The following is a 24,726-nucleotide window of genomic DNA, read 5'->3' on the forward strand; positions in this document are numbered from 1 at the left end:
ACTCAGCAGGTGTGTGAGCGCTGGAGCCAAGCAAGGGTTGATGCTAGTAGGTGATATTAGTGCTCGAGGAGACACGTGTAAACAAAACGGATAGACAAGGACATAGAACTAACAATGCATGACTTTTTTTTTTCACATAATGTTAGATTCTCTGTTCCAATGGCTGTTTGGCTTTTGTTGTTGTTGTTGTTGTTGCTGTTGTTTCAGTCTGTCCTCAGTTGAAGCTATTAATTAAGCCATATGAAGTTGTTACTATGTGACTGTGTTTTTAATTCTGAAAAATGACAGTCTTGCATGGTTCAACATGATACCTCTCTGATAGTCGTTAAAAAAAATCTGAAAAGCAAAACGTAAAAGGTTTAGTGACAATCACAAATGTAGTTTTGCATTTATTTTCTACAGATTTCTATGGGATGTATTGTGGTATAAAATGATTTTTAAAGTAGTCGTCTTAGTTTCCCATAGCTGGCTTTAACTGCTACAAATTTAATGGCCTAAAATAACAAATAAAAAAAAAAAAAAAACCTTTATGTTCTGGATGTCAGCAGGCCAACACCCATCACTGGGCCGAAATTTAAATGGGGGAATGTCTGCTTCTTTCTCAGGGCTTTGAGAGATGATACAGCAACTTTATGTTCTCCTCAGCCCCTAGAGTTTGGAACATTTCTTCTCCCACTGCACCCAGTTCTTGGAGTGGAAACTACTGTTTCCTCTCCTCTCCCTGGACAGTACAGTTTGGCTCTCCTCACCTCAGGAACCCTAAGTTAATCACAACTTTCTTTTTACCCTCACAGATTTCTGGGGTGGTGGTGTGGACATCTAGGGAGAGGGTACAACACTCAGCCACCCCCACAGTTAGCCATCTTGTTGTTTGTGTTTGCAAAGATTATTTTTCAGTGCACAGGAAGTTAGAGAAGTTTGAAGGGAATGTTCTCCAGAGTTTCCTCAGATATTTAGAAGGTGGCAGGAGCTACAAAGAGAAATTGTAGGGCGAGCTCCTTTAACTCTGGAACTGAACTGTTTATCACTACTAGTTTTGAAATTAAAATCTAAAACAGTCTCAGACTTTGGGGTGTTTGCCCCATAGCAGGGAGGTATTCTGGAGTTCTCCACTTAAACAGCTGCAGACACCAATTAGATGGTGGGTGAGTGACTCAGTGCAGGGAGGAGAGATAGCAAAGACTAACCAGAGAGCAGAAGCGGTTGCATACAATTTCAGTGGAAGAGCGAGTTAGGAATTTCAGGGATCACATATGATATTATATATAACCCTTAGGTTCTTGGCCTGCATCCATTTAACTTTGTGTTTTGCACTGAGTTTTCTGTATCGTCTGTTTTGTTACGAAGATCGATTTCTTGATAGTATAAAAACTTAGACATTACCTCAAGATACTCCCCATGCCTATCAAATCATATCTGGGGATAAGCAGTAGAAATGGTCATAGCCTCTGTGACTTCAAGTGGAGTTTTATTCTGTAGTGAGACCTGGGTTTGAGTTTCCTTTTTAGCAGATATAATTTTGTTGTTTGTTTGTTTGTTTATCATTTATCTTATATAGAAAACCATAGGGCAAACCAGCAAAGGCAGTAATCCGAGGGCAGGAGACCATCCCTGGAGTATTAAATGGTCTGAGGCAAATGCCTCATTTTACCACAGTGGCAGCCAAGGCTCCTCTATAACCAGGTTATAAGTCAGAGGAAGTAATACCTAAGTCACAGGATGTTCTTGCCCAGAAGATCTCATGACCCTACAATCCAGGAATACATTTATATCTCTCTGGGGCATCCTATGTCACCATTTATAACTTTACACAGCTCCATGCCATATCATGGGACAGGAAGTGAAATATGAAAGAAACCTCGACTATGGGCTGGAATCTGGTTCCCCCAAATTTTAAGTTAAAAATCTCATCACCAAGTGCCTCAGAATGTGGTTCTCTTTGAAGATAGAGGCTTTAAGGAGGTGACTAGGACTGAATTAAATATATATATATATATATATATATATATATATATATATATATATGTCCCAATTCAAAAGGGACTGGTATCCTCATAAGAATAGAAGCAGGATACAGGAGTAAGATGTCCATGAGGGGAGAGTGGGAAGGTGGACATCTGTAGCCAAGGAGAAAGGCCGCAAGATGTGCCAAAGCTGCCGACATCTTGACCCCGAACTTCCAACGTCTGGAACTGAAAGAAAGTCTATCTGTTTGCTAGCCTATGCTGTTTGCTGTGGTAGCCTCAGCAAACTCCAAGGCTTGGGCCCTGTTGTTTATGTGTTTTCTGCCTGTGTTTATGAGTTCATGGTTGTGTTTCCAAACATAATATTCCAGCCATTTTCATCCCGTGACTGTCATGGAAACAGGCAGAGGTGTGGGCCGCGTTGTGGAAGTCTCCAGCGTGCACTGTGCCCACCTGTTCCCCCGCCCTGTGTATATCCCACCACCCCCATGCAGCTTCACCTTCCTGACCTCACCTAGAGATGACTAGAGAGGGAGAGCACTGTCGGCTCCTCTAGGGTGAAGCTGAACTGTGACAAGTCAAGAAGGCCACCGCTGATACTTGTTTCATTTCTCATTACATTGTTCAACCAAGTGCCCCATATTGTGTCTGCCTCTCACGTTTATTAGATGACCCAGCAGCCTGTTCTCATCCTGAATGCAGGTTTGCTCCAGGAAGCAAAGTGTGAGCGGCTGCTGAGCCCGGACTTGGCAAGGTTGGATCATTGTTCTTTAGAGGGAACTTTATTCTATTCAGCTTGCCAGCTTTAAAAAGTGAACGCAGCTGAGGGTGGTGGCCCACACCTTTAATCCCAGCCCTCTGGAGGCAGAGGCAGGTGGATCTCTGAGTTCCAGACTAGCCTGGTCTACAGAGTTAATTTCAGAGTCAGGGCTATACGGAGAAATGCTTTCTTGAAAAACAAACAAACAAACAAACAAACAAATGAACGTAAGACATGTGTAAATAATCTTAGTATATTGATTTGAGTGAATGTTTTGCACACATCAGACACTATAGTATAGTGCTGTTTACTGACTGTGTCCTATTCTGTCATTTTGAAAAATCCTCGTATCCTATGAAGAACTGTGGCTTTTGGTATACTTTTTGTCTTCCAGCTTAGATTAATATCACTTAATAATACATTCTAATATCTGAATAGGCCACATTCCTTTTTATCCATTGAATTTCTCCTTCATAATATTTTGGTCATTATTTAGTCTTCTTCCCCCCATAGGGGAACTTAAAATTTTAAGCAATTTAAAAAATCTTGTTGAATATTTACGTTAAGTCTATAAACAGAATGTCCAAACTGCTGGTGTTTAATTGGTTGAAGTAAGAAAATACCTCGACTCCCATTATGAGCAAGAGAGACTATGGAATTTGGAAATGCAGAATGTGAGACCCAGACTTTCTAGACAACTAAGGATATGGCAAAGGAGTCATTTGTGAGGAAATAGTCCCAGCACTCTGAGAGCGTTGGACAGTCCACACAGGGCTTCACTGTTCTCAGTTTCGAGCGAGCAAGAATCAGGATGGAGGACTATAGATGACTGCTTAGGGGTAAGTAGCAATTCAGGCTCCTAACCCCTGCTTGTCAGCAGAGTACAGCATCTGCTGGTGTTTGAAATGCAGAACTGAAAGCTACACTGTGAGCAGAAGCCAGCTCTGTCCTTCCGCGCGCTTGGGCCGTTCACTGCAAATGGGGTAATTGGGGTGGCAACCTCACAGGGCTATTCGAACAAAGTGGTATTTGCAAATGCCTTCCACGGTACTCACCAATAAATGCTGGCTGATTATGTTAAGGCGATTCTGTGCTACTGAGATGGCCTGGGCTTTGGAAGAGGTCAGCTTACCTCTATTTCTTTCCAAATCTGAGTCTAGCTCCTACAGGTTGATATGGTGGCCAGCACTGAGAAAGGATGCTGACCCCGTACCATTATTGAGGAAAAGATTTTAAGCTTTGCACCTGACTTATTTATTGTTGCTCTCTGGCACATGTCCCCTGGCCTCCTGGCAAAAATAGCTGGATTTCATTAAAATTCAATCTCTTGATACTATCTCTGCGGGATATTAGGAAGGATTGTTACCAGAAGGAGCAGCCTGATTAAGAATAGATTCAGGCTGGAATGTTCTGAGTGCTCTAAAATTACCATTTATAAGGTTGTCCCCTTTGGCACCTGTTTCCTTGGGCTCAGCCTGCTGTCCCTCCCCGGCTCCACTCTCCTACCTGACATCAGCCAAGCTGCCTTCAAGGTCTCCTGTTGGATACTGAGATGAGTCTGCGTTTGTATTTCAGGTGCCAGTCCTCTACCACCATCTCAAGTGCCCACTCTGAGGCCCTCTGTATGAGTGACATACCAGACTGCCATGGAACCTAACCCTGCCCTGGCCTGGCTCCTGCTGCTGAGCCTGGTGGCCGACTGTCTGAAAGCTGCTCAATCCCGAGACTTCACAGTGAAAGACATAATCTACCTCCACCCTTCAAGTAAGACTATTTTCTACTTTTTATTCTCTTGTCTGTGAAAAAAAAAAATGTTGCTTCATTTCTGATGAGAAAGGAATTGAAGCTTGTCTATAGGGAAAGTAATGTTAATGCAGGGGGAACGTCAGGTGATTTAGTTAGGGGTGTAGAAGGCAATAAAGGTCACCTTGTGTTTTACTATCACATTCCCACTGGAGGTTTGGTTTCTGTCTTACATTAAATGATGAGGCTTGTTTCCTCTGTCCCAAACACATCCCTCTGACTTCATACACCCCTTGATTTGGCTGTGTTGTTCTCAGCCAGCTATCAAAGGGAACCAGCCCATCCCAGGAGATGGGTTGTTTGTAAAGGGGTTAGACCTTTATAGCTTGATTAATAGCTGGTCTTTCTCCCTTGCATCTTAGCCTCAGTTAAAACATCCCTGCCTTCCACAACTTCCTATTTTCTGGGCTTCCCCTTGGTTTTGGATTCTCCAGGGAGTCCACAATATCGCGGGTTCCTAGCAGTAGTTGCCAGCCCTCTGGTTTTTGCTTTGCATGTATCAGGAGTCTTACTGATGCTTTGTGATTTCAGCAAGCATTCTGGGTCATTCTGCTATTGATTACCCAGAGACTATACTTTGGGAAACAGCAGTGTGACTTCCTGGGTCCCCACCACTGCACCTATCTCTCTCTCTCTCTCTCTCTCTCTCTCTCTCTCTCTCTCTCTCTCTCTCTCTCTCTCTCTCTCTCTCTGTCCAGTCCTCTTCAGTATTGCCTTTGTGGTGGTAAGGGCTGAGAGAATATTGTGTGTATCCTGGACTTTAGCTGTTCCCCAAAGTATGTTAGTCTTTTTGAAATATCTGTTGCATGACAAGCATTGTGATAGGCATGGAGACTTCACAGGCAACTAAACTAATGATTCTTCCTCTTGACGATCATACAGTGTGCAAAGAGGAGGAGGCTGCTTGGACTTTCTCAGCCCCTCAGTACTAGAATGGTGAATTCTAATAGCTTGGGAGATGACATGTGGCCCACCTAGGGGCCCAGGTCAGCTGTTTCCCAGCTTCCTGACTTGAAACAAATCCCCTGACTTTGTGATTACTGTGTAACATAATGCATAGGAAACTTTGTACTGAGCGTAAGCTGTGGCACATTCTCAGGCAGTTTGTCAGTTTATTTCTAATGCGGTAAAATTATACACATGCTATAGCATCATTTTATAGACCAGAAATAATACCTGTGGAGCAATAGACCTGTACCCGATAGACAGTGGAGGAGTTCTTTCATTGTCATCATTCAGGCAGTCAGTTGTAGAATTTTGCACCTGGGCCCTCACTGGTGGAGTCTACCCACTGCACCTGTGCCCTCAATGGTGGTATCTGCCTACTGATGACTTACATGGGAGATTTATCTGGCTGTTCAGTTTTGTGGGGGTTCTCGGCTCTGTTTTAATAATTTACACAAAAAGAAGATACTGATAACTTTCTCTGCTCACTAGATTACATTTTGTTCTTTTCCCCAAACATGGTAAGACCAAGAGCCAGGTTTCAGTCCTTCAGGGCACCTCAGTGCTGGCTTCTTTGATGTTCTCTGTCAGCTTCAGTGAGAGACTCAGATCACACACTCATCCATCCATGGCCATTCCTGAGGCTATATGCAGGGTAGGAGTTGAAAATTGAAGTGAATGGGTTTATGTACACCAGGTCAAGATATACTGTGTTTTCCTCAGTGGGGTGGCCAATTAGTGCCGGGGGTGAGTGCTCTCCCATTTGGAAAGTTGAGACCAGTTTTGTCTCTGAAGGATGAACTTGGACAGGCCATGGGGGAAGTCACTTCTGCTCCTTAGGAGTCAAGGGAAGCTAGGTGGGGTAGCACGTGACAATAATCCTGACACTCAAGGGACTATGGCAGGAGAATTTGAGCTACTTACTGAGTTCTAGGCCAGCATGGGCTACATAGCAACATCTCATTCTTAATAAAATAAAATAAATGCAGTAATTGGCAAATCTCACTCAGGTGACTTACGTTAACTAAATAGGTTAAGACTCAAGGGATTTTCTGACATGATTTTGAAGCATGAGAAGGGTTGAAGAAGTCGTGTCTAACTAGATTGTAAGCAAGTCACAGGCACTGGGCATTCTTGTTGGGCTGCAAAACTTTGCTATTCTGCCCACGTTGGATTAGAGTTAACTTTACATTTCTCCAAACTACTCGGGAAGTGTGCTGCAGATGTTTGTTTTCACGGCTGCTTTTTAAACAGCCATGGTTCCCTGCCCTTGAGCCCTTCCTTGTGCTTAGATGGAGTATTCTCTCTACCGTCAAGCAACTTTCTGTTGAACATTGGCCATAAAAAAAACATGAGGGGAACACGGGATTAGTTTGATTTTGAATTATTTATACAATTGCCTCACTTTGTAGGTGGAGGTACAGGCAGCTTTCTCTGGGTCAGTGAGTGAGCCAGATTCTATTAATGTTATATAGCCAAGCGCAGAATCTGTCCACGGAAGAGCACAGAGGGGCAAGAAGCTTGAGAACACACACGTCTTGTGTGCCAAACTCATTGTTCTTAGGCCCAGACAGCATCATCGATGATAATTGGCCCTGAGAAAATCAGCCTCTCCTCACTAATCTACAGTGTTCTCTGGTTTCCAAATTGTTGACGTTTCCAAATATTATAAGAAACAAACTATGGATTTCAGATTCATCTTCCAGAACATTCTGTTCAATAATTAGTATGTGTTGCTGCTGCTTCTTCTTCCTCTTCTTCCTCTTCTTCCTCTTCTTCCTCTTCCTCCTGCTCCTCCTCTTCCTCTTCATCATTATCATCATCATGTGAGGAGTTCTGTTTTCTCTTTCTATTCTCTGGCTAAATCGCCAAAATCTAATTACAATTCCCCAAACAAAAGTTAACATTGAGAGAAATGGAGCTATTTATTCAGATGTCAGAAATCACACAAGAAAATTTAATAAAATGACTGTGCCCTGCTTTTGGCCTTCGCTTCTTTCTGTAGAATAGAAAACACTCCTGGAATGCAAGCCAATTTTCTTTTGCCTGTGTGTTCTGAGCCCTTCTTAATCTTGTGAATTAAAGAGCTATGCCCTTGCAGGGGCTTGCTGATGACCCACATAGGGAACCAAGGATATCTATGCACAGCCTTACACTTCCTGAGAGGACTTCTAGACAGGTATCAGGAAGTGTACTCTATCAGAAATATGTTCATGTAAAAAAAGCAGCAACATTTTGTTGCTTAGTTGACCAAGACAGAAGATAATATTCGAGTTTTAGGATTTATATTTCCATCTACTTTCTAAAAACAGTGGAAACTGAATTGGAGAGAGCCGACACACTGCACATCAAGCATACATTTGGAAGCATCTGCTTTCACTGCATTTCCAGTAACTGAAGGAAGGTCTTTGTCCAGGCAAAAGTTCTAGGAGACAGAAACAAAGGGTAAATCTTTCCTGAAGCCTAACAGATGAATTATGGAAGCTTGAACTATGGCTGACCAGGAGAGTTAATGGACAGATTATCTTACAGGAAGTAACTGGGCACTCCAGTGTTTCTTTTTCTTTTTTCTTTTTTTTTTCTTCTTCATCTTCTTTACAATCTGCCTCTCTTGAGGGACCAAGGCCTTATGCCCTGAAATGCAGGGTACTAAGCTTATTAGCTCTGTGATCAAGAGCCAAATTAGATTCATTCACAGCTGGGGCCACCAGGATCTGAAGTCTGCTCCCCACTCGCTCTGTAAAGCTTTGAAGTAACAAAGAAAAAAACAGCACATCTTAGGAGCCTCTTTCCCTGTATCTTAAAAGAAAAACAAACTCTTTATCAGATGCAGTATCAATTAACAAGTTACTGGAGAGAGTTGTTCATCTGTTGACCTTATTCAGGTTGAATATTTCCAGAGGGGAGAACTTAACCATTTATTTGGTATTGTGCTATAGTCACTTAAAGTCAAATATGGTTTGCAAAGATTTGCCAGGAATCAGCACTATTCATTGATCCCCAGGCAAGATGTCAACAAAAATTCCCATAAACGGATACTAAGCTACAGTGTTTAAGAATGGAAATAGGTATGGATTTGTAGGTTTTAAAATAAGACCAACAAGGGCCTACAGAGATATCTCAGTGGTTCGGAACACTGGCTGTTCTCTCATAGGACCCAGATTCAGTTCCCAGCACCCACAGAATTGTGGGACTGTGAAAGGATAGCTTGGTTTCTGGTGGAGCACTGGCTAGAGATGGCCAGACACCTACCCTGCAAGGGATGGCATACATTTCACCATATTCCCAGACTCCAAGCTCCTGACATGCAGCCAAAGACCTCCATTGATCAGTGCCTTTCAGTCACATAGAGCAACACCCCTACCAGCCCCTCCACAGGTAGAGAGCGTGACTACAGGCCTCAGGCCTTGAAGCCTCAAGAAATCTCCATATTAATGAGAAACCTAAAGGCCAAAGGGCCTAGCCAATTAAACATTCTTTCCCAGACCCTACTCCTTACAAATGGTATTTAACCAAAGGCCTGCCCTGGGGTTGGGGGGGGGAGGTGGCACAGCACTTTCGAACTTTCTTCCATGACAATAAACCTTTTAAAACCATGGTCTTCCTCATGTCTTTGGGCCCCCACCATGGAGAAGGCCTTTGACTACCAAGCTGCTGCTTAATCTCCTGCTAGAAGACTTCTCTATGTTCCTGCCACAAAGGCCAACAACTCAAGCAAGCTAGTCAACCCAGCCAAGAGAGTGCTGTAACCAAGAGTCTCCACCCAGCGGGGCACTGCCAGAGTTTCTCCCTCTTGTCCCTCTTGGCTGCAGGTGGTCCAGCCAGTATGCCCTCCATCTCAGTTCTTCTGAGGCACCCAGCAGTGTGTGGGAGCCCAAGAACAGAGACTACTGGTTTCCTGGTCAGCTGCCTTGGCTGGGAGACCCCCACTCAGGAGCTTAGGACATCAGGCTGAGACCTCTCCATGCCTGGGTGGAGCCATGCAGCTTCTCAGCTCAGCATCCTGGCACCTCCTGGAGTGAACTCAGTCAAATTCCGGTGCTTCTGCCTCCCTGAGCCATGATAGACATGTGAGATCCACAACTCAGCCCAACAGTACCACACCCACTCACAAGCTACAGCACCGCACAGAAGCATCTGTAACTCATCAGAACCATTTGTAACTTCAGTTGCAGGAGATCTGACATCCTCTGCTGGTCTCCTCAGATCCTAGGCTTTTGCACAGTGTACATAGCCATGCGTGCAGGCAAAACACTCATACACTTGAAATTTTGAAAATAAATGAAATAAATAATAACAAAAATGACTGGCCAAAATGGAGAGTGTTTGTGTAGTCACCAGTGATGTATACTCGTAAGCTTACTTAGGTATAAATGGTTTGAAACAGAGCTGTCTTTTGCTGCATAGTGTTCTAGCACATACTTCTCAAATTCAGGTGTCCTTGGGTTAATTTCAGAGTGAGGGTTTAGGTATGTAAGAAGCTACAGTATTTAATATGCCATCAGTCTCATAAAAGATCATTTTGAGACGTCGATTAAATAACCCAAGTTTGAGAACACAGCAACTTATTTGTGCTTGGGTCTCAATAACTTTATTCTTGGTGCAGTTAGATGGTCATTATTCAAAGTTTTTAATTTATCACCTTGATGGGAAAGTTTCCAGGAATAACTAAACCAGCAAGCCAGCCAAAAAAAAATTGTTTTGGCTACAGTGACAGACCGATAAAATTGGGTATTCTAGTGAGTTAATCATATGGACGGAAATGGTACAGTTAGCTTACAGTCACAAACTTTGGTGTATATGATCATTGAAAAAATGCTGGTGTTTTTACTCAAATCTTTTATATTTGATTTATATGTTAAATATTCTGAAGTTAATAGTGAGACTGTTTTTAATGTATCAAATCAATATAATTTTCTAAAATGGTTGTATAGGTTTTCTCACAATAATATTTGTAGAATACAAACCTACTAAATGTCCATAAGACACTGAGTGGCTTTGGGATTTGAGATTCTGCTTTTTTTTTTTTTTTTATTCCCCTCAATTCTGCTCACCAACAACAATTAAAATATAACAAGACTTTGCTAGGTGCTGGAAGGGGAAGCTATACTAATTACCTGTGTATGAGTCACAGTTCTTCTCCTTCCTGAAATGATGCAGTAGAATGTTTTCCCATGGTGCACTTCCCTCCTGGGACCAAAACATCTCTAAGCTGTTTCCATCATTTTAGGAGATTATCCATACCCTTACTTTTAACCTATTTGTAAATGTGGGTTACTCTCTAGTAAGAGAAACATAAGGACCCTCAAAAGGGCCCATGACAAGCTCCAGTTACTTGTCCTTGCTAGACAGTGTGCAGCTTCTGACCATGTTCAGGTACTATCATCACAGTCTGTGAAATATTGCAGGCAAGCATGCAAATGGGCAAAGTAAAAAATCAAGGTTTTATCTGGACCATAATTCTGGCCTTAAGCTGCTGCCTCCTCCTGCATTTATTTTTGATAACAACACTTAATTGGTTCCACCCGGCCATGCAATTTACCCTGAGATGACTATTTCTACCAGTGGGAACCTCGGGCTCAGCCATCTGTGAGGTAGAGCTGTTGGCTCTCTCAGATGAACTGGATAAGTGTCTACAGCTTCCAACTAGGCCAGGTAGTGTTGTAAATTTTAAAAAGTTCTCGGGATCTGTTTATGAAAATCAGAGAGCTAAATCTCAAGGCAAGCAAAGGATTCCAGTTAAGATGTGGCTTACTTGAAAACACATGGGCCAAAGGATGAGAAAAACAGAAGCAGCCCCCCACCCCCCAAGGCCTGATATTTATTGTTGACCCCTTGCCTTGAGCTGACAGAATATTCTGGTATACCGAGCACATCCAGAACATGGATCCCATGTGACACTCTCACATGAGCATACAAACAGGACTGAGAACAAGTAGTACATGGAGGACAACGTCTTCAGAAGGCAGGAAGCACAAGCCAGGCATGGAGCGAGGATAGGAAAGATCACAGAACATTGCTGGAGTTGTGTGAACCACAGCTCTTCCCCAAATAGTATCGGCACCTAGCGTTGTAACACCCGGCAACCACGCACCCGCATGCAGTCCACTCCAAATTCTGTCATTTCAAAAGTTTTTCATAAATAAACCCATATGATCTGTGAGTAGGCAAGGTGGTTCTGCCACCAAGCTTCACGGCATGGTCTGGTTTCCAGGAAGGCACTTTGGTGGACGGAGAGAATCAATACCTGCAGGATGTCTTCTGTCTCCATGTGCAGGCTATGGTACATGGGCACACACACACAATACATACATACATACATTCATACCTACATTTATAAATATATATACACATACATATATGTATTCATATATAAAGATGTAAAAATAATAAAGTAATGATATAAATATAACCATACACTATGCAACTTTTCTGATTGGCTTTTTTTCCCCACCGAGTAATTCCAAGAAAATTTATTAAAGCTGTTCAAAATACTACCAATTTGTTCCTTTTTATTGGTGCCTGTTACTTCACAGTGTGGACATACCACAGTTTGTTTAACCCACTCACCTATTGATAGACATTTGAGTTGCTTACAACTTGGGTTCATTTATAGGGTGACTCTCCTGTATCCGAAGTGCATAGGACTGGAGGTATTTTGGGTGTTGAATGTTTTGGGATTTTTTTGGAATACCTGTATGCATATAGTGAAATATCTTGGGATGAGACCAAAGTCTAAAGGCCACATTTCACATATGCCTTGTAAATATCCTGGAGGAATTTTATACAGTCCCTGGAGGAATTTAATGGAGCCTTTTCAGTACTATAACTGGTCACATGACATCAGGTGTGAAATTTGGGGAGTATAACATTAGTGCTCAAAAATTTCAGATGTGGAAGCAATTTGGATTTCATATTCTCTATTCAGGAGTGGGCATCCTGTTCAAATACAACCATTTGGATAGTTGTATGCAAATTTTTGTGTGTGAATACAAGTATTCGTGTCTCAGGAATAAATGGCCTAATGTAAAATGAGTCATCAGACACTTCATTGTTTAAAAAAAAAAAATCTTGAAAATCCATCTTCAAATTAATATACTTAACTCTACAGGATTCTTTGCTCAGTCTAAAAATCGATTTTTTTTTCTCTTGTTTTTTTTGTAGCCACTCCATATCCTGGCGGATTTAAATGTTTCACCTGTGAAAAAGCAGCAGACAATTATGAATGCAATCGATGGGCTCCTGACATCTACTGTCCTCGAGGTAAAGTCTCAGAGAGAGATCGGGTCCCCAAAGCTGCTTGAGAGGGGGCAGACCTGGTACATGCTTATAATCACGAGGGCCCCTCTTGTCTGGGTCTATTGGCAGATCTTTTAAGCATATGCAGAACTCATCCTCAAAGTCTCTCATATATAAAGGGACCCATAAGATGGCCTCCTCTCTCATGAAGCATCTTTGGATTTCCACAGGAGGTAACTGAGACTTCTGCACCCTGGGGTGAGCCAAGTGTGGAACAGTAGAGAATGGGCAGCCTGTTTGCCACTCTTTGACGCCTTCATCCATAGTAACTTCTTTCATGTGAAGGATGAATCGATGCTCATGTAAAGACTTCATTTATTGCCCATCTCGCCACAGACTTACATTTTGAGACTGTGTGAAAGCTGGCGTTCTAAATGCCATCGCTGCATGAATAAAAACCTTGAGCCTTTTAAACTGCTAAAGCTCTCTTTCAAGGTCGAGATGGACTGCAATTGAAGCCTGAAATTTTGACCAAAAAGGCTCATTTGAAAAAGAAGACATATCCTATTCACATCTCTCCGCCTAGCAAGGGAAAACAACGTTTCTGGCTGTCTGTGAGGTCACGGTTAATTGGCTGTTTTAGTTTGGAGGGAAGTAGACTGGTTGAGCGGGTGGGGTGAGGAATATGGGGCAGTCCATTGACAGTTGTCTTAGCAGGGAGTGCTTTGCACTATTGATTTCATTCAGATGTGTTCAAAGGACGAACACACTGAACACAGTATTTTTCAACATAATGCAAGACTTCTCATACCCAGCCCAAAGAGTGCCCCTCTGCTTGTCGTGATAGACTAGAATTTAGGAGAGCTAGGCCATCACGACCTAAGAGACAGGGCAGCTTCTTAAGCTAATGCCCTTTAACCTCACTCTCCTGGGACTTTCCAGAAGTACATAGAGAACTTGCAGAACTTGTGCCTGTCCTGTTCCAGTGTCTCTCAAACTGCAGTGTGACCACTGCCCCTGTGGCTTATCCCAGAACAGGTGTGTGCTATCACCCCACTCCCTCAGTCACCTACAGAACAGATCCATCAGGTCCCACATGAGCCTGAGAACTTAGCTTTCCAATGGGCACCATGTGAGCAGATGCAGCCACATCAAGTACCACAGCACACTGAACTGGCCTCAGAGGTTCGGGGCCTGCATCAGATGAACAGTCAAGCATGAGAACTTCTGGAAGCCACTTTACCTCTTAGGAGGGAAACATCTCATTTCTAGAGTCTTCTTGTTTACTTTTAGATAGTGCTGCCAGGGGACCTTAAAAGATTACCAGGGGAAAGAAATAGATGAGGAGGAGAGAGCCTAGCTTAATCACAAGGTAGCTATCCAGCCACCTTGGTAACCAGGCCCTGTCCTGTTTCCTTCTGCGGGGATTGCCTTCATCCAAAACAAGTCAGTATTTTCATGTTCTGACATTAGCACTACAGGCTGAACATTTGAATGGGTTGCTAAAGGGCTTGCTGCACCACTGCCTCTCAAAAGCTGCACGTTGCAACCAGTTAGTAAATGCTTGGACACATTGGTTACCAGGTACCCTCCCAGATGTCACTTTTTTTTTCTGGCATGGGGTGGATTTGAGGACAGTGATAAAAAAACAAAAAACAAAAAACAAAAAAAACCAAAAAACAAAACAAACAAAAAACAAAACAAAAAAAAAACAAAACAAAAACCTCCCTGAGTGGCTCCAATATGCAGCAAAATTTGGCAGTTGTCAGCAGTGACTCTGGACAAATCCAGAAAGATCTGCTTCGGGGCTAGCTCCTTCTGGAACAGATCCAGCCAGCTGGCTTCCGATGCTGTTGTCATTTGCTAGAACACACTATCTGAATCTCGGGGATTTGAAAACGACAGAAATGCATTTGCCACTGCTCCGAAGGCCAATAAAGCCCAACAGCAAGGGTTCAGAACATTGAGGGTCTGAAGAGTGTCTGATGCCATGCTTCTAACATGGTACCTTCTTATTGCGACCTCTGGAGGAGAGCAGTGTTATGTATTCACAATGGTAGGCAGGGTAGAAAGGCCCGAATATAGCTTACAACGGCCTTTATAGATGTCCCAAGCCTGCCCATGAGGACTTTAGCTTTCTGACTTGACTACCTCTTAAAGGCTCCACCCTTAATGCCATCCTACTGATGAATTAGTTACAGCATAGGAATGTTGGAGGACATATTCAGCCAGTAGCAGCATGTGACTGCTTAGCGTTGACTTAGCCCTTAGCCTTCAGATACCTCAGCAGAGTTTCTAGGGAAAAGGAAGGAATGTTAGCTGGTATTCAGACTTTGGCAGACAAATCCCTCCCTGTCACAGAGGACAAAACACAGGTGACCAGAAGCACTCTGCTGGAATGCTTCTCCGGGAAGAGAGAAAGCCCTATCTGGATGCTTTCCTTTTAGATCAGAATCTCCCTCTTTCAAGGTACAGATAACTGAAAGTAACTGAGAGGCCTTTACACAAGGTCTGTACAAAAGTTACCCTTTCCCTCCTTTCCGCTCCTCTTTTATCTTTCTGCTCTTAACTTTATAGGGACAAATACAGTTTCACTCTGAGTCCATGACATAAAGCAGCCAGGCCAGGCCCCTGGAACAATTATGCAGGGGGAGATAGGAATCTGGTTTCTTCTTTCTAGGAGCAGACAGTTTACCCTGGGAGATAAGATCTGACCAGATCGGGTGTTAGGAACAGCAGGTGAAAGTTAAGAGCCAGATGAGACAGGGCCTTAAGAGCTGTGGGAGCTGAAGGGCAGAAGAGACTGGGGGTTGAGAGGCAGTGGCTCTCCAACTGGGGGATGGGTTTAGAATATTTAAGAAGGCAACTCATCCAGCAGGTACTCAGAGCAGAGAGGTGGACACTGGACTTTCCATACGTGCCAAGCAGATGGGGAGAGACCTGACCTAAGGGTAGAAGGAAGTCTGCCTGTATCAGAGAATAATTAAAAGAAGCCCGATTCTGGATCTGGGTTCTTTTGAGTGCTTTTGAGCCTCAGGAGAGGGGTGGGAATCAAAGCCTGAACCAGAGAAGAGGTGAAAGTACTAGAGTCTTCTGTTGTTAGGTCAAGAGTTATATGGATTTTTATCAATAGTAATTATAACCATGTTATTAAATTAAAATGCAGACTTTTTACTCAGTCTTTCTGTGATTGTGTTGTCTGCTTACCATGAACCTAAAGCAACCGTAGATGACCGACAGGCTTGGTGAGGCTGTGAGAAGCTTCTGTGAATAGGCATGATGGCTTCCTGTGGCATCTCTGGGCCATTGCGGGTTTATCTTGTTACATGATTAACTAATCATCACAAGGTGTGAAAATTACTTGTTGAGGATCAAAGAACTGATTCTATATGATCCTTTTTAATCTTGTCTATATAGAATGAGGCTGCACACACAGTTACTTGGGGAAATGAATAAATCTCAAGTTTTCAAAAGCAGAACTCTACGGAGTGTATGGGCTTAGAGATCAAGCAGGCCATGGCATCCATCTAAGATGGATGGAATTGACACACTTGGCTGTGACCCCACAGGGCATCCTGTGTGCTTCAGAGAAGCATGGCCCTGGCTAGACTCTTCCCTAGAGCAATGGCAGGTCAGCGACCTGCACATCTAGCCACTGCGGGCGAGAGAAAGTTAGCGTTTCCTCCATCACATCTGAGCCTTACAGATTCTTGGTACTCCCTGCTCCAGAAAGGAGAGTCTAAGATACAGTCCATCACTGATTCCAGTCAGTATGGGTTTTGCTGCAACTTCATCATACTTTTTCTAAACCTGGTCACTTTTTCTGATTTTGTAAACAAAAAGGATACTGAGATCTTGTCATATGAGAGAGGCCAATCAAAGAAACAGAAGATGCAAAATAGGAGCTGTGGTTGGATACATGTCACTTTGCTTGTGACGTCTCTGTATTGAGAGGATCTATATAAATGTTCAAGAGTCAACTCAATTGACCTAACCTGAGAATACTTTGTCCTTTCATGAGGACGTGGCATTGCCTCTACCTAAGACAAAAATCTCACTTTGAAATCTTTTTGATAGAAAAGCAAAAAGAAAATGCTAAGATAGGAAACAGGCATCTTCTGCTCCTAGCTTCTTGGCTGCTCATTGTTTTCTTGTGAAAATAAATCACTGAAGGTGTCTCCTGGTGGCTCTTTCTGGATGCTGATCTGGTGGGGACATCGGCACAAGCAGGAAATAGAAATGAGATCTCCAGTTCAGCTGAAGAAAGCCCTTCTAGGAAAGGCTTCTCTGACAGGCCAATCCCTGATTTTTTTAAAAAAATAAGAGTAATATTTTTTCTTTCTTTTAGGCAAGTTTACATTTAGGGTTTAGCCCCACCCCCAAGGCTTAATCCCATATTAACTCGAAGCTTTGAAACTTCCCAGAATAGGAAACCAGGATCTTACTCAGTGTGTGTCCTATGGATCGTTCCCTTTTTGGAGAGTTCATTCCTTGGGCTACTGAGAAATGAGATGATTTTTAGTTGTTCCCTCTTCTCATTGTACTGCCATACTAAATAGAGGTCTTAAATGTCCCCCCTCTAGAGAATATCAAAATACAAACAAAGAAAAATCATAAGTGTACACCTCATTATCCTTATCTGGTTAAGGTTCCCAGTGTCTGCCATGTATATTAAGTCATAAAACTCTATCGGTCTCTCAATCATTACATCCTACCCCATAAAGGCAGCGATAGTGTGACATAGTCTTGTGTTCTGTGTAAATGCAGCTCAATGTGACATAGTCTTGCTTTCAAACAATATTGGGTACGGAACTACAGTGTTCCGTGAGCTGCAGTGTTAGTCTTTCTCACAGGTATTTAGTAGATCATTATGTGAATACAACAGAAATTCATCTGTTCTGCTATTGTGAACATTTGGGCTCTGTCCGGTTTTGAATAGCATAAACATTCTTTTCTGTGTCTTTTGGTACGTGTACATATATATTCCTGACAGGCAGGTCTATTCAGGAATAGTGGTTGTCAGGCATGAGAACACAAGCATTGCCTTTACCAAATACTGCCCAATGCTCTGAGTTTTAAAAGTCCCTGTCCTCTCACCATCTGTGCACACAAACAGTTGCTACACAATGCTGCCCAAACTTACTTTTAACAGAAACAACAGAAGCTGGAAGTCCATAGTATTTTTAAACATTAAGTATGAATAACTGCCAACCTTGACTTCCATTCTGTCTGTCAGCCTCTTTTTCCTCCCAGTTATCCAACTAGCTCTGAACTGGGTTTGGGCATGCAATCCCGCTGAAATGGACTGAGATTTCCCCCTACTTCTCTGCCCCTTGGCAGCACCTTCTGCTTGGCTTCCCAGCTTCTGTACCTGTGTGTTCCTGCATTAGCCAATGCCCCAAGAGAAGCCCAGGTATAGCACGTCAGGCCTAACTAAATGAGAGCTTTTTCTCCTCTCTGGTACCTTGCTCTTCAAATCCTATGTATTCCAGAAGCTTTCCTGTGCTTTCATCAGATTTGAGTAGCTTTAGCTGTATTTTATTTTTTTTTTCAATTTTATTCTTTGTATTGGTAAGATGATACATGGATGGCTGTCTCAGCAAGTAAAATTTCTGAAATTTTTCTTTCATTTATTTATTTATACATATTTTATATAATGTATATAACATTTAATACTATGATTAGATATTATATAGATAATAATACTAGATATATTAGATATTTTATCCAAATATTTTAAACCAAAAGTTCTGTCATCGTAAATAAAACTATTATTATTAATTTTTTTACTTTTGATAGTATAAGTAGTAGTGGTAGTAATATATTGAGAATATCAAGCCTACTCCAGTTCACAATGGTTTTGTCTAGATATTTTCTATCGCTTTGCTTTTATAGTTTGAATGTGAAGTGTGCTCTGTGTACTTGGGTTTTAAACAGTTGCTCCCAGCAATGGTACTGTTTTGGTAAGTGCTGGAACCTTTAGGAGGTGGGTCCCAGCCAGAGGAAGTAGCTGCTGCTTCCCGGGCTTCCCGGGCTTTCCAGGCTTTCCAGGCTAGAGGGGACCCAGGTTCTGGCTGGATTCCTGCATCCTGTTCACCGAGTTGTGAGCAATCTTAGCTACACACTCCCAGTACCATAAATTCATCCTTGCTGTCCCTGCATGGTAGAGGAACTTCTCTCAAGCCGTGAACCAAAATGAAGTCATCAAAGTTTCTTAGACTGAGTATTTTGTCACAGCAGTGAGAAAGATGTCCAGCTCAGGTGGGCAGTGTCTGTTTTACACTTTTGCCATCTTGTCTTTGTTTTAACCAGTCTGCTGTGCAGTCTCATTGATCCTCACTGCTGCTTACATCCCTTCCCAGGCAGCACTTTGGCCCCTGCCTAGTAATGAGCACATGCTTTCTGAATGTCAGGTTCTGAAGGGAGAGCTTCCTCGAGTGGATGTGTCATCTGTCATTAGGAAGTGTGGATCATAGAGCCAAGCTTGGTGGAGTATACCACCCCAGAGCTTGAGAGGCAGAGGAAGGGACTGAGGGCCTCAAGGGAAGTTCTAGGAAAAGTCTCTCAAGAAATGAAAGGTACCAATAAAAAAAAAAAAAAGTGTGGTTGATGTTTTTGAAAATAACAGGGATGCAATTGTCTGGCAGTTTTCCCAAGAGGTGCAAGAGAAAGGAGACTTGTATCCACTCAGTTGGGTTGATGGCCACCTGTTTACTGTTAATTTATGTCTCCGGGACAAAAGTCCATAGTGACAGGTAGTCTCTGGAGAGCCTTTGGTAGGAGTCCAAGAGCCAAGAAGATAACCTGATGGCTGGACATCAGAGGCTCTACAGTTCCTGTTAGGGAGTACAGTAAGTAATCTGGCTCTTTAGCAGCTGTATCTGCAGACATCCTTTCATGGATTGCTTTTCTTTCATCATGAGTGCCTTTCCATTACCAAGCTTGGAATTATGGCGTGGTATACTCACGGGAGAGCAAACAGTATCACCTTTCTCACAAACACAACACACGGTGGAAGCAGAACCCATGTTAAGAAGTAACCATTTCCAGAAGCTCAGAAGCTTCTCTTGTGCCTATTTCTGTCCTTTCCCCACAGACCAGTGTCACTGTTATTGAATGAAGCACATGCTCTCACCCCTATATTGAAAGTCTCACCCCTCAGCCCTAGGAATGTGACTATTTGGAGACAGAGTCTTTAAAGCAAAGATTAGATGACATCATTGGGTGACTGCTGATCCCCTATGACTTGTGAGGGGAAATTAGAATCTAGACAGGCACTGAGGAAAGATGGCCCAAATATGTGGGGAAAAGAAGGCATTGATGAGCCAAGGAAAGCAGCCTCAGAAGAAAGCTGGACTCCAAAATTGTAGCCTTGGTAGCAGTCCATTGGTAGCTTTTATGGCAGTCCTAACAAACTAATATGCCACCATCCCGATTTCCAATAATATAGATCAGCTTTGTCTTGTATTGGCTTCTTAGTTGTTCTTCTGATTCTTTTTGTTCAGTGTTATATGAGATATACTTACCTTACTAAATCTCTTTTCGTTTGTTCTTCCTGTTATGTGGATAGAGGCCCTAATTTATTTATTTTGATGCCAGTGGGCATTTTTATAGTCTCTAGTTTTCAGTTGTACAAATAATTCTCTATAAGTATACTAGAACTTTCATTTCCTTTTACCATTGCGTGTGTGTGTGTGTGTGTGTGTGACAGAGAGAGAGAGAGAGAGAGAGAGAGAGAGAGAGAGAGAGAGAGAGAATGAGTGAGTGTGTGAATATATGACTTAAGTTGATAGAGTATACTCTTAATAGATCTTAGTAAATAATTTCCCAAGTGGCTACACTATACAAAAATTAGAGTTCTCACTGAGCAGGTAAATAAATCTTATTTATTTATTTATTTATTTATTTATTTAATATATGCAGGTACACTGTTGCTCTCTTCAGACATCCCCAGAAGAGGGCATCAGATCCCATTACAGATGGTTGTGAGCCACCATATGGTTGCTGGAAATTGAACTCAGGGCCTCTGGAAGAGCAGTCAGTGCTCTTAACCACTGAGCCATCTCTTCAACCGGAGATAAATTAAATAAATTATTTTAATTTATTTAAAAAATAAATAGATGAGATGAATTAGATGAGTAAATAGATTAGATGAGCTCATTCAAAGTACAGACATGGTAGAGATGTCATAATTATCACAGATATAAAGTGTGTTAATTTGATTAAGCTTTAAGCAAAAGAGCATGGAAGATGTGTCCTTCCCATAGCTACACTGATCTTCGTAATCAATTAAGGACCCGTGGGTTGTGCAAGGCTATGTTACATCTTGTAGGAATGTAGGCACCAACAAACATGGATGTTATTCTTCATAATCTAGAACAGTAGATCAGAACCAGGCTTCCCGCCCAGCACAGGAGATGTTTAGGGACATGCAGTCTGAAGAGGTCATATGGATGGCTGAACACCATGCAGCGCACAAACCATTTTCCTAAGTAGAATTATCTAGTCTTTTGCCAGAGGTGCTAAAGGCTTTCACTGCTGGGGAGATGCCACTGATGCTATCTTCTGTGTCCCTTACTGAGTGCAAGTAAAATCCTGACCATTGTATACCAACCAAAAAGAAAGAGAAATACTGAAGGTGGATAAGGAGACCATTGCAAACTAGCCTTCAGGACCCAAAGAACAGTAGTATCATGGTGCCTTTCAAGTATTCTTTCTAAACTTGGAACTAAGAATAAGCTGACTAACACACCAGCACAATAAACCCTAACAAAAGCTTCTCCAGCAAACCACCGGGGAAGGTGGCAGTCTAGAAGAGCAGGAGACATTTATATAAAGCCATTACTTTCAGCAAACATCACAGAAAAAAATTGTAATTCCACTTCTACCAGCAAAAGGCAACAGAGAGATCACACTTCAGTTCATGGCTGGCTGTACTCTGCTGTTTCACTCAACCTGTTAGGATGGTTGCAGAGAAGGACAAATAATGGGGACCTCATTCCCTCTGGGTAGTTATGAGGTCTGCCCATATTGCTAGCAGAGAGCGTGGTGCTGGATATTAGACCCCTGAGTCCAACAACAGTGAGCTGTCTCTACCCCATCCTGTGTAAAAATTGGGTCGGTGGGGAGTCTGAACTTTGCCTCCCACCATCCATAGGCAATAAGCCCCACCTCATACTCTGAACAGCATCTGTAAAACCTCAGTGGGAAGGACTATCAGACAGCCCTAGCATTCTCAAGCCAGGAGGTTTCATATGGTATAGAATGCTATAGCATCACATGAAAATGTCCAGATTTCAGTTAAAAAAAGCGTTCACTACACCAGAGAGATCTCAAACTGAATGGAAAGCATAGCAAGAACCTGATGTAACAAACTATTTAAATAGGAAACTTTATTGTGGCTCACCATCCTGGAGAGTTGAATGACAGTTAAGTTTAGGCCTTCAGCTACGAAGCACAAAATGAGCCGTGATAGAGCAAGCTATTCGCCTGACTGGTGGCAGTGGTTGGGGACAGTTGGAGACATAGACATCCTTGATGACCTAACTTCCTCACAAGGTCTCATTCACTTCTTAAAGCCTCACTACCTCCCAGTAACACCAAAGGCTGGCGATCAACAAGACTTTAGCACAGGGACCTTTGAAGGACACTACAGATCCCAGCTCTTACAAATGAATACCAAACTAAGGCAGAGATGGAGAATTGCCAGAAGAAAAGTTTGAATCGGTGCCAATAAAAAAAAAAAAAAAAAAAAAAAAAAAAAAAAAAGAAATGCTTCAGTAATCATCATTCCACTAAAAGTAGCAAAGAAATAAAAAATATGAGAGGAGCCAAATGAAAATTTCTGAATGTGGGGGAAAAAAATACATGACTGTACTTGAAATAAAAGTGTCCGGCGACTATCCCAACAGAGTTGAGGCAACGAAGGAAAGAGCCAGTGATTTGAAAACAGAGCCATGGAAAATTCTCAGTCTGAAGAACATTAAAAGATTGGAGGGCAGAGGAGAAAACTGGGCCTCAGGGACCCATAGAGCTTAAGAGGATCTGCCAGAGAGGATCGCCAGGGCAGGGGTTCTCAAGCTATGGGTCGTGATCTCCTGGGGGGGGGGGGGTCAACGGACTCTTTCACAGGTGTTGCTTAAGACCATCGGAAAACGGGGATATTTACCCCATGATTCATAACAGTAGCAAATTACAGCTATACAGTAGCAGTGAAAATGATCTTCTAGTTTGGGGTCAGCACAACATGAGGAACTGTGTTAAGGAGTCACAGCATCCGGAAGGTTGAGAACCACTGGTCCAGGCGTTTGCCATCTGTCAGATCTCTGCTCTCTTCAGCCCCTGTTCTTGCTTTCCTGTCTGGAAACACCCACACATCCAGCATTTCCCACTGTTTGACAATAGAAACAGTTACACATTGCCTGACGTTTGATTTGTAAGGGAGGCCCTGTTTTACAAGATTTCTGTCAAGTTTTAGTGAGATTGTTTTTAGTGATGGCTGGAGTCTTTAGGCATGTGAGTAGACTATGGAAGTTCATCTGTTCATTCATAACCATAAAGCCAATGTCTTCAGGCTCTCTAAGTGACCATAAATATTCATTACTTAAAAGTGAATTCAAATTGTACACACTTGTCAATTTTCTAGAATGTTATTCGGACCCAAACCAGGAAGTGATGAAATCTTACAGTAGGAAATATAGAACGGAAACATTTTGGAGAATTTAGAGATTCTGATTTGGAGCATTTCTGGTTTGAGTTTTCTGGAAACATAGAGGTGTCACATTCCAGGTAGTGCCTTCCTGGGGTTGACACGTGGAGATAATAGGGAGGGAGAAGGGTTTTCGTTGCAGACATGTGAAGTGTGCTGTGGCATTGGTGGTGTCCAGGAGATAGATGAAGAAGGACGTTCTACATTCTAAAGATGTAGAAGCTGGGGTTTGACGAGGTCACTTGAGAGAAAAGCGGTTCAAGTCAGAGCTGTACAAAATGTCTACAGTCTGGTTCAAACAAGCGTTGAAAGAGAAAACAGATAGAGAAGACAAGTCTCTAGGGTCTAGGTGGGAAATCTCATAGAGGTGATTAAACTGTAGAGTAGAAATTGCAAAGAGACCCTGCACCTCAGCCTCGGGGAAGCAATTGCTGCCTGAGCAGCCAGGCCACGCAGACTCCTGAGTCAGCACACAGGCGCTGAGTGCTAAGAAGCTGAGTTCAGAGGGGCCGCTAGCTCTTATTTGCAGTATAATGTGTGATGTTACTGTTAAAATGCTTTCCTTCCCATTCGTTTTCTTGCATCCAAGGAATTATTTCCTAGCGGTGCTTTAAACATTAGACATCTCTGTGTAAAACCCAAACTAGCATAGCCACAGAGAATCTAGTGGGGAAGTGTTCTCCTCTGACACGGGCATAGGTAGTTTCTTTGTTTCATTTTTTTTTTTATAAATTGATCATTTTATTCATTTACATTTCAAATGATATCCCTCTAATTTAAATAATCCCACACAGTTTGTTGAAGCAGTTTCTTTCATTGGGAACCATAATGGTAGGTTCATGAAAGCTCGAGTTAGCTGTGAACTGGTTTTGAATTTCAAAACTTGGCTAAGGAGAAAGAGGGAGAGATAGAGACACAAGCAGTGTGTGTGTGTGTGTGAGAGAGAGAGACAGAGACAGAGAGAGACTGAGAGACAGAGAGACAGATAGACAGAGACAGAGTATGTTGTGAAAATTATACTTTGTATTTTCCAGCTATTGATTAAGCCGTCTTTCCTATTTCTTACTTTACCGCGAGTTAAACAGTTTGGCTTCTCAACCTCCGGGAATACCATGCAGTCTCAGAATATGAGATTTTAGAGGTTGAAACTAACCTGGTAGAAATTCAAATCCATCTTTTATCTTTTAGATAAAAGCCTTTGAAATCCTTTTAGTGTGAAGTTATCGGCAGGCTTGATTCTCATATAACCTCATTACCAACCCCAGGATTATTCAGAATGCGTGGCGAGCCATGCTCTGTAGCTAAAA

At 42.4% G+C, this 24,726-nt stretch overlaps 1 protein-coding gene across 2 annotated transcripts in view; it reads left to right on the forward strand.

Annotated features, from left to right (window-relative positions):
• Lypd6 (LY6/PLAUR domain containing 6) overlaps positions 1–24,726 on the forward strand; it is a 137,022-nt gene that overhangs the window by 104,856 nt on the left and 7,440 nt on the right. For both annotated transcript variants that reach the window (XM_076928733.1, XM_034496882.2), the window contains exons 2-3: positions 4,300–4,488; positions 12,637–12,735. In XM_076928733.1, the coding sequence (XP_076784848.1) occupies positions 4,371–4,488; positions 12,637–12,735 (217 nt within the window). In that variant the 5' untranslated portion in view covers positions 4,300–4,370. The remainder of the gene's footprint in view (positions 1–4,299; positions 4,489–12,636; positions 12,736–24,726) is intronic.

Source organism: Arvicanthis niloticus, chromosome 2 (genome assembly GCF_011762505.2).
Source record: "Arvicanthis niloticus isolate mArvNil1 chromosome 2, mArvNil1.pat.X, whole genome shotgun sequence".
NCBI lineage: Eukaryota > Metazoa > Chordata > Mammalia > Rodentia > Muridae > Arvicanthis > Arvicanthis niloticus.